Consider the following 20,486-nt stretch of genomic DNA (forward strand, 5'->3'; position numbering starts at 1 on the left):
CAGATTTGAAAGTTTGTATATAGGGTATTCAGACATATGGAAATATATCTAGCATAATCTATCTATTATATCTATAAAAGTGAAAATGTGTGTGTGTGTGTGTGTGTGTGCGTAAGAGAGAGAGAGAACAATTCTCAACCTATATACTCAACGTATTTTTATCTACGGATTTTAAACTTTGTATATAGGGTATTCAGACATATAGAAATATATCTAGCATAATCTATACATTATATCTATAAAAGTGAGAATGTGAGTGTGTGAGAGAGAGAGAACAATTCTCAACCTATATATTCAACAAATTTTTTACCTACAGATTTGAAAATTTTTATATTGGGTATTCAGACATATGGAAATATATCTAGCATAATCGATCTATTATATCTATAAAAGTCAGAATGTTTGCGTGTGGTTGTCTGTGTAAGGTTGCGAGAGAGAGAGAGAGAGAACAATTCTCAACCTATCTATTCAATAAATTTGTTATCTACAGATTTGACCATTTGTATATAGGGTATTCAGACATATGGAAATATATCCAGCATAATCTCTCTATTATATCCATAAAAGTGAGAATGTGTGCGTGAGAGAGAGAGAGAGAGAGAGAGTAAGTACAATTCTCACCCTATATATTCAACAAATTTTTTATCTACCGATTAGAAAATTTGTATATAGGGTATTCAGACATATGGAAATATATCTAGCATAATCTATCTATTATATCTAGAAAAGTGAGAATGTGTGTGAAAGAGAGAGAGAGAAGAGAGAGAGAGAGAACAATTCTCAACCTATATATTCAACTAATTTTTATGTACAGATCTGAAAATTTGTATACAGGGTATTCAGACATATGGAAATATATCTAGCATAATCTATTATATCTATAAAAGGTAGAATGTGTGTGTGTGTGTGTGAGTGAGTGAGTGAGTGAGTGAGTGAGAGAGAGAGAGAGAGAGAACAATTCTCAACCTATATACTCAACAAATTTTGTATCTACAGATTTGATAATTTGTATATAGGGTATTCAGACATAAGGAAATATATCTAGCATAATCTATCTATTATATCTATAAAAGTGAGAATGTGTGTGAAAGAGAGAGAGAGAGAACAATTCTCAACCTATATATTCAACAAATTCTATCTTTACAGATTTGAAAATTTGTATATAGGGTATTCAGACATTTGGAAATATATCTAGCATAATCTATTATATCAATAAAAGTGAGAATGTGTGTGTGAAAGAGAGAGAAAGAACAATTCTCAACCTATATACTCAACAAATTTTTTATCTACAGATTTAAAAATTTGTATATAGGGTATTCAGACATATAGAAATATATCTAGCATAACCTATCTATTATATCTATAAAATGACCATGTGTGTGTGTGTGTGAGAGAGAGAGAGAGTCAGAGAGAGAGAGAGAACAATTTTCAGCTTGTGTGTGTGTGAGAAAGAGAGAGAGAGAAAGAGAGGAAGGAAAATTCTCACCCTATATATTCAACAAATTTTTTATCTACATATTAGAAAATTTGGATATAGGGTATTCAGACGTATGGAAATATATCTAGCATAATCTATCTATTATATCTATAAAAGTGAGAATGTGTGTGTGAGAGAGAGAGAAAGAGAGAGAGAGAGAACAATTCTCAACCTATACATTCAACTAATTTTTTATCTACAGATTTGAAAATGTGTATATTGGGTATTCAGACATATGTAAATATATCTGGCATAATCTATGTATTATATCTATAAAAGTGTGAATGTGAGTGATGGAAAGAGCAAAAAATTCTCAACCTATATAACCTATAAAAGTGAGAATATGTGTGAGAGAGAGAGAGAGAGAGAACCATTCTCAACCTATATATTCCACACATTTTTGGGCACAGATTTGGAAATTTGTATATAGGGTAGGCAGACATATAGAAATATATCTAGCATAATCTATCTATTATATCTATAAAAGTGAGAACTTGTGTGTGTGTGTGTGTGTGTGAGAGAGAGAGAGAACAATTCTTAACCTACATACTCAACAAATTTTTTACCTGCAGTTTAGAAAATTTGTATATAGGGTATTCAGACATATGGAAATATATCTAGCATAATCTATCTATTATAACTACAAAAGTTAGAATGTGTGTGTGAGAGAGAGAGAGAGAACAATTCTAAACCTATATATTCAACAAATTTTTTATCTACAGATTTGAAACTTTGTATATAGGGTATTCAGACATATGGAAATATATCTAGCATAATCTATCTATTTTATCTATAAAAGTGAGAATGCGTGTGTGTGAGATAGCGAGAGAGAGAGAGAGAGAAAAAGAGAGAGATAAAAATTCTCAACCTATACATTCAACAAATTTTTTATCCACAGATTTGAACATTTGTATATAGGGTGTTCAGACATATAGAAATATATCTAGCATAATCTATCTATTATATGTATAAAAGTGAGAATGTGTGTGTGTGTGAGAGAGAGGACAATTGTCAACCTATGTATACAACAAATTTTTTATCTACAGATTTCAAAATTTGTATATTGGGCATTCAGACATATTTCAATATATCTGGCATAATCTGTCTATTATATCTATAAAAGTGAGAATGTGTGTGATAGAGAGAGAGAGAACAATTCTCAACCTATATACTCAACAAATTTTTTATCTACAGATTTGAAAATTTGTATATAGGGTATTCAGACATATGGAAATATATCTAGCATAATCTATTATATCTATAAAAGTGAGAATGTGTGTGTGTGTGTGAGAGAGAGAGAGAGAGAAAACAATTCTCAACCCATATACTCAACAAATTCTTTATCTACAGATTTTAAAATTTGTATATAGAGTATTCATACAAATAGAAATATATCTAGGATAATCTTTCTATTATATCTATAAAAGTGAGAATGTGTGTGTGTGAGCGAGAGAGAGAGAGAGAGAGAGAGAGAGAGAGAGAGAACAGTTCTCAACCTATACATTCAACAAATTTTTATATATAGGGTATTCAGAAATATCGAAATATATCTAGCATAATCTATTATATCTTTAAAAGTTAGAATGTGTGTGTGAGAGATAGAGAGAACAATTCTCAACCTATGCACTCTACAAATTTTTTATCTACAAATTAGAAAATTTGTATATAGGGTATTCACACATATGGAAATATATCTAGCATAATCTATCTATTATATCTATAAAAGTTAGAATGTGTGTGTGAGGTAGCCAGAGAGAGAGAGAGAGAGAGAGAGTAAGAACAATTTTCAACCTATATATTCAACAAATATTTGATCTACAGATTAGAAAATTTGTATATAGGGTATTCAGACATATGGAAATATATCTAGCATAATCTATCTATTATATCTCTAAAATTGAGAATGTGTGTGAGAGAGAGAGAGAACAATTTTCAACCTATATACTCAACAAATTTTTTTATCTACAGATTTGAAAATTTGTATATAGGGTATTCAGACATATGGAAATATATCTAGAGTAATCTATCTATTATATCTTAAAAAGTGAGAATGCGTGTGTGTGTGAGAGAGAGCGACACAGAACAATTCTCAACCTATATATTCAACAAATTTTTTATGTACAGATCTGAAATATCACATTTGTATAGAAGTAGAAATCTTGATACCTACTCTGATACCTAATAAAAGAAAGGACACTCTTTAGGGCGGATTTTGATTATAACAAGTCACTAATTAGAAATTATATTAAACATTCTAATAATTTAAGAATTTTACCAAAATAAAATTGCATGGTAATCACCCAATTTCTGCCACAAAATTTTGATTGGCAGAACTCATAAACATAAAATATATATTTTCTAATTTCATCTTTTTTTTTTCTTTTTACATAATCTGGTTTGATGTTTTCCCAAATATTCAAATCACTATATTTTGCTGCTTAATATCAAATACAGCAACTGAGTTATTTTTATGCATCAAACAATTACATTTTCTCATTCATCCAAACTAATCACTGAACATCAATTTCATATTTTCTTCACTAAAATATTACTGTGCTTGATGTCATCAAGTGGAGCGGATCATTTTTTTTTCATTTGTTCACACATTTTTCCAATTTATATATATTTTAAAGATTCTTAGCCTATGTCATTGCATACCAATCTGTTTATTAAAAGTTAAGGTTCACTGTAAACACATATGTTACACCAAAATAAAAACGCTTCAGATAATGTCTTGATATTCAATTCAGTTTCTCACATGACATCTTATGAAGTTAGTAGAAATGTTACAGACTTTTGAATCTCAAACACTTTCAATACTGTGCACTGATATTTTCTTTTTTGCAATATAAGCACATTCATGATTTTTTTTACAAACGTTAAAAACTTTCACATTGTGTAGCAATATACTGAAACAATTATAAAAATATTTGTTTTTATTTTGAATGATGCAGGGCATCTGAAGAGAGATTTTTCTAACAAAATGAAAGTATAATTTTTAGCAATAGGTATCTAGGAAAAGGCCACTACATATGTTATAAGTTCCAAATTTCCACAACCTGGCAAATACTGGTACATGCTAGCAAATTTAGATTTGCAATTACAAAATATGATTCTAATTTTTTCCTTTGCTCTTTATTCTAACACTACACTAAGTTTACTGTGTTATTTCGCTACAGTTGATATTGTGTAGAACAATAAGAAAATCATAGTGAACAATGCATTCAACAAATTTCACACACATTTCTAGATACCTATATCTAATAAGTTCAAAAGAAAGGACACACTTAGGGAGGTATTTTGGTGGTCAAGTCACTAAAAAGAGATTAGCTGGTTTCCCGGCATAGCCCAGGATATAATAAAGATTGACTGAAATACATGTTCTAGCTGGTTTCTAGGCGTTGCCAGGGATGTAATATAGACACATTATGTTGTATATTACCTGTTCTCTTCTCCCTAAGGTAAAACAATTTCATATACATGCTGTAAATTACCTATGCTAGGGATAAAACATGAACAATATCAGTCCTAGGGTAGATAAAACAAATAATACATAGAGATGAAAGATTCCTCTCCCCTAAGAATCAAACATATGTTCAATATCTGCTTTTGTTTTTTCATTGTTTATACGGTCCCGAGCAACGCCGGGTAGCCCTGCTAGTTTATATATATAGATAATGACAGGTTTTTTGGGGGCCCCCCTCGAAGATAACTGATCAGTTGACCAACTTCTAGTGGTCCGTTTGACGTGAAATTTCGATATTTGTCATCCGGGTGATGGGGCTTCGATATGATACCAAATTTGTCAAGTTTGGTTCCGTCTTTCAAAAGTTTTAGCGTTACAAACAAACATACATACATACACACAGACGTTTGGCTTTTATATATATAGAAGATGGTTGAGATTACTTTATAAATATTAATTCTTTAATATCTATAATATACTTTAGCTTTGCCATCTTGGATCATTTTGGTAAACTTAACTGTAATTCTTATTTCATTTATATATATATATATATATATATCTCAATCAAAGAGTGTTATTTTGTAACACCTCTGTTTCATACTAAAAGCATCAAATAATTTGTTTTAAAAGAAGCAGGAAGACATTCATTAATGAAACGAAAGTCTTCTACCTCCTCTACCCATAAATCGTTTGAAGTATAATAAACTTAACATTTTCAGAAAGAAGGGAAATCAAGTTAAGACAAAGTTTGATACAAAGAGGAGAAGAGACAAAACAGAAAAAGAAATAAAAACCAATTTCCCTGGCGAAGGGGAGTCAATCTTACTATCCTGTGAAATTCAACAGAGAATGATCTTTCATTTCCAGATCATTAAAGAAGCTAACTAAACAATTGTTTTGCTATGGGAGATAAATCTGGTGCACTTTTTTTTGGGGGGGAGTGAAAAATTAGTAAAATACTTTACTTATCCTACCCAAAATCACAGGTCTGAGTGGCAACATTCCTTCTGCTAAAAATCCTACTTTAACACTAGCAATAACCCTAAATTTGAGTGGCAAGCCTACTCCTAAACAAATAGCCTTGTATTATCTAAAAAAAAAAAAAAAAAAAAAAAAAAAGTATCCCCCCCCACCAAAAAAAAAAAAAAAAAAGAATGCATAGTTTATCTCCCATAACATAAAAAACTGCACGTGCGCGCTAGAATGGCCCAAAATGAGGGATCATTTTACATTGAATTCATATGAAAAAACAAGTGCTTGCACATAATTGCCTAAAAAAAGTTAAACTCATTTTATTTTTTAACAAATGGTGTTAATCTATGAAACTTTCCATACTGAAAGTATCAACTGATATGTTTTAATTTCAATTTTGCTTTTAAATTCATCAAGTTCCATTAAAATTAGCTTTTTGTCAAAAAAAACATGTTCAATGTTTCTTTAAGTTTTTTTTTTTTTTTTTTTTTTTTTTTGGTAATAAAAATTTAAAAGATGAATATTTAATTCAAGAAGGAAAAAAAAAATGTCTATTAGCAAGAGAAAAACTAAATGCGTATGTAAGAAAGGATTGTTTGATGTTTGCCAAAATTGGCATTTCCAGAGAAAGGGGAAAAGGAGTAAGACAAAATAAGTTGAGAAGATGAAGAAAAAAAAAAGAAAAAAAAGATAAAACAAATCAGAATTTGCTATAAAAAAGTTTTTTGTTTTTTTTTAAATTCTGCTTTTTCAGAGTTAAAAATAAAAGCAAAATTCTTTTTTCTGAAATTACAAAAAAATTGGGTCTCATATCCTAGATAAACATTCAGCGACTAAATCATAATCAAGGGGTAAGCCTTCAAATTAACTAGTCTTCCTACAATCACTGCAGCAACTAAATAATAATGTTAATGGCGGCCATCTTGGATAAGCACAAAGTGGAAATTTGAGTGAAAACTGGTTTGGGATAACATGGAACATATTTCTCTTATCTATTTTATTCGCATTACCTGTGTTAATTGGTTTCTTTTAATAAAGCAATGTCTTGTATAAAAACTGGTTTGGAATAGCATCTTTTCCATGTTATTTGCACATTTAAAAACTAAACATTAATCAGATGGGACTATTTTAAATTGCATTGATTATGGGTTAAAACCTGGATCAAAAAAAATAAAATAAAATAGATAAAAAAAGAAAAGCTATGTTTCAACTAAAGCTAAAGATGTTTTTCATGAACATGAATATATTACAGGTATTTAAAAAAAAGAAAAAAGCAATTTCTCTAGTGAAAGTGAGTTTTAAGAAACGGAGTTAGTATAGTCAAAATATCCCCAATTGTCCCAAAGCAAAAATAGAACACACACCAGCTTGAAAAAAAAAAATAAATAAATAAATTCACAAAAAGAAAGCTTCTTCCCAAAGTTATTGTGATAGGCACCATTCCTTTTCCAAAGACATTGTTTGGTTATAGTCAGCTAACGCATCTCCCAACTTCCAGCACAGTACCACCATAAGCAGTGACAAGGCAAATCAGTTCCTTCGTTTTTTTTCTCTCATGCCTATAACTCCCTTGTGCATGTAATCTTTTTTTATTATTACATTTTTTCAACAGTCTTTTTTTTTATTATTTAATAATCATTGAAAAGTTGTTGTTTTTTTCGGTCTTATTTTAATTAATAATTGAAAACACTTTTTAAAATCTTTTTAAACTATTTTGATGGGTTACACTATGCATGTAATCTTTTTTTATTATTACATTTTTTCAACAGTCTTTTTTTTTTTTTATTTAATAATCATTGAAAAGTTGTTGTTTTTTTCGGTCTTATTTTAATTAATAATTGAAAACACTTTTTAAAATCTTTTTAAACTATTTTGATGGGTTACACTATGCATCGGATGCGCCTCTTCTCACGATATTTTAAATTTTGCTATTCTGACCTCAACAATTACAATCTTATACCTTTACAAACGTATTTATTATATAAATTCCAATAAAATAACTTATTTTTTAATTTCATTCTTAAAAGTGCAAATTAAGACTCATTGTGTTATTTTTGTTTGTATAATTTTGTTAATTTTTATTGTATACGTTTACATAATGTTCTTTTCTTATATTTTATTTCAACGAATCACTCCAGAACAGAAACAATGAAGAACCATAAAAAGTGGAGAAACTGATTTGCCCTGTCACCGCTCCCGGCAGCACCATGCATTCATCGTCAAGCCCAAATATCAGCTGACATGATATTGTAAACAAACACGGACAGAATTTGATCATTTTATCATTATTTTTAAATTTTTATATTGCAAATTAGTTCACCAGGCAAATTCTTCTTCGTAATAAATAATATTCAATAGAGGATTGATTCTATAATAATACATACGCAATCTACATAAATTAAAATATCATGTTTAAGCGTATTGTACAGCTGGGCAACACCAGGCTGCCAGCTAGTTTATACATAAATGTGTAACACAAAGTACCATATATATTGGCATTGTATATGATTAATTTATTATAAGTTTCTATTTCACCCAGGAAGGAAATTATGGGTTCATACTTTTTCGAATGGTAGTAGTGCACCGCTGTTGCAACAGCATTCACCTTCGTTGTGCTGAGCCAGCTTCTCCCCTGGCCTAAACTACATACGAAACCATGGCAGTCCTGAACTAGGTCACACAAGATGGCTAACCAATCATCATCATTATATTGTTTAAATCACATGAGTCTATTGCTGACATCAGTTTCCTCAATATCTTTCTAGTTAGAATTCTTTCTGGAAAGACATTGTGTACTTATGAGCGGGACCACGTGAAGAGTGCCAACATCCTAAGTAAAAGTGATCTTATGAAATCAGCAGGATTTGAACTCGAAACACCCAGGTCGCTAGTTGATGTCATTTAACACTTAACCACCTTATGATTAAGCAATTGTGATTCCACTGTCTAAGGTTGATCATCCGTAGACAGGAAAGCTCAGTAAAGTTATCCCTGATGATTGTTGTTCAAGTCTTCAGCTGTCCATTGATACGTATGCACCATTCAGTGAAAGAGGTAAGGAAAATTAATTTGTGATTCATCACAAATTCTCTCTACTACCTAATCCATAGTTGAAAATAATACATCCAGAAACAGAATTTGACATATTAATACTATATTAAATAGAAAGTTCAAAAATCAACCAAAATACCTTTATGTAATTGATATCGGAATCTTCCAATTTTTTCTTAAAGGCTGGATCTTCTTCTAAGACTGTCACAATTTCTTGGAGATATTTTTCATATTCCAAACCCATTGCCTAAAACAAAGAAGAAAAAAAAACAAGAAAGTTAATTATATATAAATATACATTGCAATTATTATTAAGGGAAGAATTTTATTTATTATTCATTATCAAAAGTAAAAAAAAAAAAAAAATAATCAGTTGACTGGTTTTGCCCTCACTCAACAGGAGCTGTAGGGTGGGGGCTATATATGTATATTCAAAATAAAGATAGCATTATGGTGTATATATATATATATATATATATATATATATATATATATAAAAATAATTGAGGATTATCTTAGCAACTAATAGCGTCTAAATCTCGTAAACAATTCCTCTGTTTACAAAGTGAGGGGCATCTTTCTTGAGTATAGAACTATTTTTGTAATAGAAAAATGTAGTTCTACTAAACAAACAAAATGGTAGCATCAATCCAGTCAAAGAAGATAGTCAGGTAAAGGTTTAATTCAGTCAGGATCTGCAGAGTGTAGTGGTCTTCTCATGTCAAGAAAGAAAGCTATCATTGAAGAATTCAAAGATTCATTATCTATTATATCTATAAAAGTGAGAATGTGTGTGTGTGTGTGTGTGTGTGTGTGTGTGTGTAAGGACACTTCTCAACCTATATACTCAATGAATTTTGCTCTACAGACTTGAAATTTGGTATATAGGGTATTCAAACAGTGGAAAACTTTGTATCAATTTTCATCTGGAAAAAAGAGCTGCTAATGGGTAAAAATGGAAAAATTGGTACGTGGGTGACATGAAGTTTTGATTTCGATCTCAGCTTGATTATTTTTTTTTTTTTTTTACTTACAAGGAGTGAACTGTTTAGAAAAAACATTATACTCACATGCACCTGTCTCAGTTTCTTTTCTTTTTTTTTTTTTCTTTTAAAAGGAATTTCACTTTACATTTAATCCCTACAGTATTTCTGTTTATAATAAAGAACTCTGCATTAATCAAAATATAATATTTATGCATATTTTACTACCGGGCAACCTGCTAGTATTGAATAAAGCAATTCTAACATCTCATTGGTTCGTTCTCATCATCCCTGGTTATAAATATAATCACCCAAATCTTTGTGGTCATACCCTCATGTCAAAAATATTGCAACAGTTTTAAACAAAGTTATAGAATAGGTGTATCAGAATTTTTGTAGGAATTTTTGACACCAAACACGAAACTGCAAATAAAATATAAAAAACTCGTAATTTCTCTTTTAAAGGTGGGTTGTTTATTTTCTTTATGGATTATACTTCCAAAATAAACTATTAAAGTTGTTTTAAAAGTAATAGAAATATTTTTTTTTATTTTTTAAAAAACAGTAATGAAATTAATTGAATGTTACGAGTTCAGTATTTTTCAATTTTTAAACTTTAAAAATCTATCAAAATTTTTCTATTGATTCTACTTTTACGATATTTTCAGGGTCAATGTGAAATTTTATGCTCTTTCCAATAAACTGAATATAATATTTTAGACAAATGTTTTTTTTTAATTCACGCCCCCCCCCCATTTTCAAATGTCTATTAAAAAGTAAATAATTCATGTACCAAAGTTTTATATATCACAAATTGAAGATAAAAGATCAATAGATAATATATTCAAATTTAAAACAAAAAAAGTAGTGTTTTTTTTTAGAAATTTACCTGTAAAGTCCGAAGTTTTAAACCTTTTTAAAAAAAAACATGTTGTTTGTTCATTTTTTTTTTTTTTTTTAAATGAAACCTTGGTCCTTGCTCTTTTAATTGAAAAAAAAATTAGGGCTTGAATTACATTTTTCGAGGAGTTATAAGCTTCGAAAGAGAGCAGGTGGAATTATTCAATAGTTTTCACGAAATTTCTGACACTGCTAGTTATAGAATTAATGATCCAACGCAATGGAAAAAGGAAAACAAGACATTTATATGTTTATCCATGTTTAATTTTTATTGTTCAAAACCTTTTGACGGTTTTAAGAAAAACATAGCAAACATTTGAAATACATGGTGTGTTTATGATGGGGAAAGAATGTTATTTAAAAAAAAAAAAAAAAAAAAAAGGGCATAGATATTAAAATTCAAAATGTGTGGTATGTCTATGAAGTGAAATGAATTTTATCTTTGCTGAGTTTTTTTTTTATTGTTTTAATACCAATGTTATGTACAAAGTTTTATCAAGAATGCGTTGTAAAATATTAGGTGCCTTCAGTAAGTTTCCAGATTTTTTTTTTTTTTTTTTGTACAGGCATTTAAACTTGTAGACTCTTGAAAATTCAGTATGTTATTGCTATACATCTTATGAGATGGATAATCAATTTTCATTATTTCAGGTTCAAATGAACAGCTACAACAGGAATTGGAATACACCCTACCAAAGTCTGATTGTCATAGCCAGTGAATTTCAAAACATACAATCTGGATGTGAGGACACTTTAGAAGAACGATATGCAATAAAATTCTGCTTTAAACTTGGAAAAAAAAATGTCATAAATGAATGGAATGCTTCATACTGCTTTTGGACCATCTTGCATGAATCTAAGATCAGTTTTTGAGTGGCATAAGAGATTCAAGGAAGGCAGAGAATCTGTGAGGGATGATGGGAGAAGTAAGGAAGTTAGAACACCAGAGTTAATTGGCCAAATAAAGAATTTCATGGATAAGGACAGTAGTGTGTCTATAGAGACACTGAGTGCACAGTTTGATATCAGTGTAAGAACTGTGCACACAATTATTGCCAAGGAACTGAAGATGCAGAAAATTTGTGCAAAGTTTGTCTCAAGGTTGCTCAAAGAAGATCAGACTACTTGACATCAAGACAGTTCCTCATCTTCTCTATAGTCCAGACTTTGCTCCCTGTGACTTTTTTTTTTTTTTTTTTTTTTTTTACAGTGATCACAACTTATCAAGGCCCGGAAGCCACTCAGGGATAAGGGTTATTGCAAGTACATTACATTGGTGTGGAGATTTGATGAAGTGTTTACTTAAGGGGGCGGTTCATCAGGAATTTGTTAACGTTGGACTTGAAGACATCCAAGTTGTAGTCCGGTGGGAAGCAGGCAGACGGAACAGAGTTCCACAGGCGTGCAGTTCTAAGAAAAAAGCTTTGTTCATGGAATCTGCGTTTTGATTTAGGCACATATAAAGAGTGGGGGAAATTTTTCACAGTGGATTCAGCTAGACGGGTGTTTTTCGTGAAAGATTGGCGAGGGGGGACCAGAGATTGGAGTTCAGACCAGCACCTGCCATGGAAATAACGATAAAACAAGGATAGGCTCGCAACGTCTCTTCTGTAGGAGAGAGGTTGCAGGGTAGAGAAAAGGGCATCCCCCACTAAGCCACGAAGTCTATTTTGTACTCTGTCAAGGCAGGATAGGCTGTTTTTAGCAGATCCTTCCCAGATATGGCAACAGTATTCCATACTTGGACGTACTTGACTTTTATATAGATAGAGAATTGCATCAGTAGTGAGATATCTTCTGGAGCGGTAGAAGGATCCCACCATCTTTCCAGCGACCTTGGCAACAGACTTGATGTACGTGTTCCATTTCAGATCAGGAGTAAAGGTCAAACTCAGAAGCTTGTCAAAACACGGAGCCTCACCCAGACGAGAGCCATCCATCACAATTGATGCCAGATGGGGATCAGAGCGTTGATAATGTAAGGATAGGAGTTTTGGTTATTCCCTAAGCTCAAGGAAAACCTTAGAGGCTGTCATTATGAGACAATTGAGATGAAAGAGACTACGATGAGGGTCATTGACATGCTCATACAAGAGGACTTCCATGGGGCCTTCTAAAAATTGTTGGAACAGTACAACAAGTGCATTGCAGCTGAAGGAGATTACTTCAAAGAGGACGAGTTTCATATGTGTACAATCTAGAAAAATGCCCATACGAAAAAAGTTTGGAAACTTATTGAAGGCACCTCGTAGCTAGCCAGGATCTAAGCTAAAGTTTTGTTTGTTTAGTATCATTTTACTTATAAAGTAAGTTTAGTATCATTTTGCTTATAAAGTAAGTTTAGTATCATTTCGCTTATAAAGTAAGTTTAGTATCATTTCGCTTATAAAGTAAGTTTAGTATCATTTTGCTTATAAAGTAAGTTTAGTATCATTTTACTTACAAAGTAATTTTAATATCATTTTGCTTATAAAGTAAGTTTAGTATCATTTTGCTTATAAAGTAAGTTTAGTATCATTTTGCTTATAAAGTAAGTTTAATATCATTTTGCTTATAAAGTAAGTTTAATATCATTTTGCTTATAAAGTAAGTTTAGTATCATTTTGCTTATAAAGTAAGTTTAGTATCATTTTGCTTATAAAGTAAGTTTAATATCATTTTGCTTATAAAGTAAGTTTAGTATCATTTTACTTATAAAGTAAGCCATGTAGAGCATTTAGGAGAAAGAGATAGTCACAAGGATTAGAATAAAATTATCAGACGACTTTTCAAACAAATTTGTTTTAAACGGATCATGTATATTGGAGAACATAACCCACTCTTTCCAACAAGTAAGTGATGACTGCTAAGAAGTACAATCCGTATCATGCAACAACGACCTACAGAGGTACATGTATTACATCAGAGTTTTCTTTCTCTTAAGACTACTTATCTTAGCAAGGTTTGAAAGTGTAGCCTATCCAATACGTCACCCTTATCTGGAGGGCAGCTAGATGGATTCATACCTATCTTAAGGATATTATTTAAGGTGATGCAATAATCTCAAGAGAACTAGAACACTGCATACCAAACTCACAGTCCATGCCAGTAACTATTGCAGCACTATCACTTTAATCAGAATGAATTCCTGATGACAGAGGAAACACAATCTAATTAATACTTATACTTGAATAGCTTTTGGACTTAGTGAATAGTGACTCATTAGTATATAAAAAAAAAAAAAAAACATTTTGAATCTAAATTGTGGGCCGGGGGTGATTATTGTTATTTCCATATTATTCCATAGTTCAACAAGATAAACCTGAAGAAGGTCGAAGGTTACATCAACCAAAACTCAGTGAAAATAGAACTCAAGATGAGAATAGTCAGAATAATCCAAATAATGTGAATTATCAATTTTTATCTAAAAAATTCAGAAACATATTGTTGGGGGGGGGCATCATGTTCTCAACATGAAGGATGCCCTTTTGCACTCCACTTAGCCTAGCCTTGTACCATACCTGATTTCATGTGGTAAGGGAATAAATACAAAAACATCCATTTTTTTTTTTTCCTGTGTGCTTCGTTAAATTGGCACAGAGGAAACACATGTTCCTCAAGACAAGAGGGTGAGAGGTGATAGTAATGACATGTTAAAATCAAGACTCCCAACCTAGAAACAGTTGTCCCTCTCAGTTGCAAATTTGTTGGCTTGTGGCTCCAAGGATGAACCTCATCAGTGATGGCTCCTCCTCTTTAAATCATTCATATACTTTTTTATAGAACAATGTAATTAATCTATTGCATGGCAATTCTTATAATTGAGAAAAAGAAAAAATCTAAACACAAACTAATAATTACTTTAGTACAAGCAAAAGTAACATTGTAAAATACGGATCACATTAATGAAGCTCATTAAACGCAACATGCAAAGTAACAATTTCAATTTATACAACATCGAGAAATAGGCATTTTATTAATACTCATAGTTTCTCTTATTTTATTTATCAGAAAAATGAACCCATCATCTTTTGTAAGATTTTGTCTACAATGAGCTGAATTAAGCTCTCAAACCTAAAACCTGCCCGAGAATTGAACGAAAGAGAAACTTTGTCGGTTGTGTGATCATTTTCAAGATCAATTTTGAGTAAGCACCTCACAATCAAGAGCATAACCCCCACCCCCTGTGTGTGTGTGTGTGTGTGTGTGTGTGTGTGTGTGTGTGTGTGTGTTGACAGAAAGGATATTACAAAAAGCAGGGTTTTTTTTCCTCGAGAACTCCAATTGGTTCCAACTAAGAAAGTCAAAACTAATGGAAAGACATTGAGTGCATATGTGAGGGGAAAGGAACAGGAAGTCATTCTTTCACAAAACAAAAGTCATCTTACCTCCCCCTCTACTCTTTCATGATTTGCTTCAGATAGAACTATCATAAGAAAAAATCAGCCTGTTCCTTATTTAAAAAAGTGGATTTTAATCAAAAAGCTAAAACTGACACCTAGAAAAGTCACATGATTTAAATGGAAATCTGCCTCCACCACCACTCTTGGTGGTGGTGAGTCTGCTAAATAAAAATGGAGTATTCATATCCCATGTGATGATTGTTAGTCATTTATTTCCAAAGTGAATTCTTTGGTAAACAAGTTGTTTTAAATCTTCCTCTGTTTGGAAATTAGTCTAGAAATATCCAAACAATAAATAACAGTGTGCCTAGAACCCACCTACCAGGGAGTGAGGATGCAGGAGGGTGGGTGTATCTATTTGTTGTTTTCAACCTTTTGCATCTAAAATAACAACCAGTTAAGTTTGTTAATCATGCTATCAAGAAATAATCAAAAACAAATCAGAAAATGGCGTTATGTGCATTGGAACACCATTAATAAAACATTTCAATTTGGAAATTAGAATTAGTAAATTCATGCCCACCTATCATGAGTTCAGGATTCAATCTTAATCTGATACACCTTAAATAAAATCTTTCTTACACTAAAATTAACATTATTTGTTAAACTATTCAAAACATCTTAAAAAAAATACTGACAAAAAATACACTCTAAGGAGTCTTTAAAAGACGAAGCACGTGTCCATGGATGATTACTTACATGTATTTTTGTGAAATACATATAAGCATAATAAACATAAAATTTTGAATTTCTACATTTGAAATTCAAAAAATTGAACTTTCAAATTATCTTTATATTTCTGATCAAGGAATGCTGCCACAGGAACAACTTGTCTCTTTAAAATGTCAGTATTTCTGATGCTTCTTCATTCATCCTGTAGGATTTGAATTTAGCAAATGCCAAGACAACCATGTAGTGCAGCCACAAAACACCGACATAAAAAAAAAAGAAATTTTATGTGCGTGTTTCCATTTTACACATACGACACAATTAGCAAGCCATACTGCCATTTGAACAGAAGGGGCTACTATTTGAAACCATACTTAGGAAAGATTAACAAGATGTTGCTTTACATTACATTAAAATACCTGCATATCAGTACAGTCAGGGAAACAAGTAGCAAGAAGGGACTTCCAAAGTCTAGCTGTTCGAGAGAAGAAACTATTAGAGTAGAAAGCTTTCTAGCCTCAAATGATTGGATTTTTTTATGGACCATTCTTGTATGGGCCTTTAGTTGGTTAAAATAGTTTTTAAGGGCTCAAGAAGGGTTCAAAATTGAAAAATATCGTTATACATTTTGTACATTAATCTTGGTTTATTTTTAATCAGTTCATTTGCATGTCAAGTTGGTACAGTGGTAACATCACTAGCTTTGAATGCTACAGTTTTGATTTCAGTTTCAATTCTAGCTGATGGCACCCAAATATTTTCTTTTTTTTTACTTATGAAATCAATGTTTTATAATAATATATATGAATTCTGGACAAATTAAGATATATTTACTCATATTTTACGACTGCTCCCCACCCTCCACTAGTAGTAAAAAAATAAATAAATAAAAAAGGTTTACATGTTTTGTATTATCCTCCATTTTATAATATAAAAAAAATAAAAAAATATTAAAAAAAACAAAATGACTCAACTGTTAACAATGGAGAATCCTCCTAACCCATCCACAAAACTGGAAACATTTTTATAAACATTTTTTTCAATTACAAATCGGAAGGGTCTTTTATAGGAACTGAAAATGAATTAGAAGCCAAATTAAGGCTCACTCATCGACGAAAATCTTTCACAGCACAAATCCGACAATTGTCGACTTGCAGTGCAGTTTATTGTTCAAATGACAATGAAAATTATTGGCCATGATTGAAACATGGTTCAGATTCAGCAATTAGCCAAGAGAAGCAAATGGTACCGTTTTTATCATCTCGATGATTGGATGATTCTGAAAAGTATAAATTCCAAGCAATACTTGATTAATTTTTTATCCAATCAATATACTGAACGAGAAAAATACCTGTCCCAGAATGGTTAAAATTCCACAACTTTTTTGTCTTCTTACAAAGATTAAAATCAAAATATAATGATAATAAACCTTATGTCTAGAATCCTTATTCCAATTTTGATCAGAATCCATTACATGATTTTAATTCTGGAAAATGTCTAAAATTTAAGCCTTAGGCTTAAGAGGTTTTAAAAAAATGAGCTTCCTAAAGACTATTCCAAATTTTTTTCTAGATTCCAATACAAATTAGAAATTCAAAAGATTTCTCTTAGATTTCTTCTGTTGAAATACTGGTTTTATTTTCTGTCTTGGATTCTAGCAGGACATGTTTTATTCTGAGTTGATGTCCATATTTGCATTTTGGAGGATCCTCCTTTCTTGATAAGAAGCTTATGAAATAAGATTGTACAATTTTTAGCCTTTTCATTCTGACTGGTTTGCTTGTATCCAAGGTTTCCTTTCCAATTTCCTAATCTGCATCTTATTTGAAATAAAGTATTTTTAGTCTGTTTGTGGTTGTTATTTTAGATGAGTTAAAGTGTGTGTGTGTGTGTGTGTGTGTATGTATATATATATATGTATATATATATATATATATATATGTATATATATATATATATATATATATATATATATATATATATATATATATATATATATATATATATATATATATATAAAAATGTAACTCTTGGTTCGTTTGCAATTAATAGTCTAAAAAACCACTGGATGGATGGCTTCCACGTTTTGGTATAATATGTTTACTATATCCATGTGTGTTTTTATATATTTCTTTTTAATTATAACATTATACTTATTTTTTCTATGATAAATAGGTGGTTTTCTTTGTACCGATAGGCCAATTTTTTTTTTAGGGACAATTATTTATTACCACTTCCTGTCACGTGACCAGTGTTTCCAATTTGCGGTTTTCTTGCTAGATCTGGAGATTTCGTTTGCAATCTAGTGGGGAATTCTAGATAATCTGGAGATATTTCGCACCCACACATCCGAAATTTTAGATTAAAAAATAAAGAAAAGGGCTTGAAAATATTTTAAAACATAAAATAAACTCATTCATGTCAGTAAAAAAAAGTAGCATTTATTGCCTTTGGTAACAATTATTTATTGATTATTTGTTTTGTTTTTCACCTTTTTTCAGCTAACCATTCTTAAATCTCACTATAAAATCGATTTTTCCAAGTACATTTTAGGTGGGTGGGGGGCATTCCAACCTCCGAAGTTTAGTTTAAAATACGATCCAAGCAACCCCGCTTAATTTAGAAGTATTTAGTCGAAAATTGTAAAAAGCAAGGAACAACAGCAAAAAAAAAAACAAAAAAAACTTATACCAATACAGTAGAATTTAATTATCTACCAACCTAAATAGTTTTAACATGCTAAAACAAAGTTTTTTGTTTTTTTATTTTTCTAATTTCAAAATATGTTGCAACATTATTGTGATGTTTAGTTTGCAGTATATTTCAATTTAACTTTTATTATAAAAAGTTTGAGCTTATGATTTGTTTCTTGCAAAAAAAAAAAAAAAAAAAAAATAAAAAAAAATACCCTCTCTGAAAAAACAGGTAAAACTAGCTGATAAAATATGTAAGCCTTCTGGGGAGCTAACCACTTCAATATAATTCCAGAAACATATAGTGAGAAAACACGGAACATTTTATATATTGAATATATATTTATAATTTTTTTATTGTAGGAAGTTAAAATATGGAGTTTTTTTTTGGGGGGGGGGGTGAATTAGCGATTTTTGAAAATTTCAGATGATAAAAGTTAAAAATCTAGCGATTTTCTGGACATTTCTTTCTCCTGATCTCGTGAGTTTTTTTTAAATCTCAGTTGCCAACACTGCATCACTAAAAGGATATTACAATATTTGTAAATTTTCAATGGGCTTAATCACATGATTATTGATAATGTAACCATGTGATTGAAATTTGATTTAAATTAACCACACATGGTCGCTTTCCTATCAAATATTCATCGAAAAATGGTAGGTACAGACAAAATGAATGCCGACGCTTAAAGTGTATAAACATTTTGACCCCTCCCTTTACTTAAAAATTCACAAAAAATCTGGAAATTAACCAATTTTAATGAAAATTTCAGTATTTATCAAATAATGATCGCAGAATATAATGAACTAATTATTTTTAATTAACTCTTAGTGAAAATGCTTTTTTTTGTTTAAACAAAAAATACCGTTACTAAAGTTATGGTTTTCGTTAGTAAATAAAAAATGCAAGAATTTATTGTTGCTTTTTTTTATATAAATAAAGCATCGTAATTTGTAACAATAAAAAATAATTTTTACAGGAACATTCCGAAAAAAGCTCCTAAAGTCCGTATTAATGAATTCGATATAACTCGAAGAAAAATAAATTTCTCACATACTATCAGGAAATTAAAGATTCAATTAGATTCCTATTTCAGTCACCTAAATTATTTAGGGTGAAATGAGTTTAGGAATTTATAGCCAAACCTAAATATTTTTTTTTGTTGCTTGAAAAAAAATAGCATTAATACAGTAAGTTAGGTAAAATTTGCATAGAATGCTCTGCTTTATGGTTGTTGTAAAAATAGAATGGAAATTTGAATTTCATTCCCTTTTAAATTCGGTACATTTTTACATTACGTCCAACTCATCGTTCACATTCGACACGTCAACTTTTATAGCTTTTCGGGTATGTTGGCAAGGTTAGGGGTGTCTATTCCGAAAGCCGTTCTTAACATGGGTAGATTGGTAGGTGTGTCAGAAATTTCGTGAAAAATAGTGAATAATTCCACCCCGTCTTTCCAAGCTTATAACTACTCGAAAAATGTAACTCAAGCCCTAATTATTTTTCAATTAAAGGAGCAAGGACCAAGGTTTCATTAAAAAAAAAAATTTTTAAATAAAAAACAAACGTGTTTTTTTTTTTAAAAAAGGTTTTAAACTTCGGACTTTACAGGTAAATTTCTAAAAAACACTTTTTTTTGTTTTAAATTTGAATATATTATTTATTGACCTTTTCTCTTCAATTTATGATATAAAACACTTTGGTGAGTAAATTAATTATTTACTTTTTAATAGACATTTCAAAATGGGAGGCGTGAATTATTCGACCCCCTGTCTTTCTAAGCTTATAACTACTCGAAAAATGTAATTCAAGCCCTAATTTTTTTTCAATTAAAGGAGCAAGGACCAAGGTTTCATTAAAAAAAAAGAAAAAACAAACAACATGGTTTA

The 20,486-nt window shown here is 30.5% G+C and overlaps 1 protein-coding gene across 2 annotated transcripts in view; it reads right to left on the reverse strand.

Annotated features, from left to right (window-relative positions):
* The window catches only part of LOC145292906 (nucleobindin-2-like), a 274,197-nt gene that overhangs the window by 102,894 nt on the left and 150,817 nt on the right, over positions 1–20,486 (reverse strand). For both annotated transcript variants that reach the window (XM_080139047.1, XM_080139046.1), the window contains exon 3: positions 9,106–9,213. In XM_080139047.1, the coding sequence (XP_079995173.1) occupies positions 9,106–9,213 (108 nt within the window). The remainder of the gene's footprint in view (positions 1–9,105; positions 9,214–20,486) is intronic.

Source organism: Euprymna scolopes, chromosome 14, assembly GCF_053919585.1.
Source record: "Euprymna scolopes isolate OS-2025 chromosome 14, ASM5391958v1, whole genome shotgun sequence".
NCBI lineage: Eukaryota > Metazoa > Mollusca > Cephalopoda > Sepiida > Sepiolidae > Euprymna > Euprymna scolopes.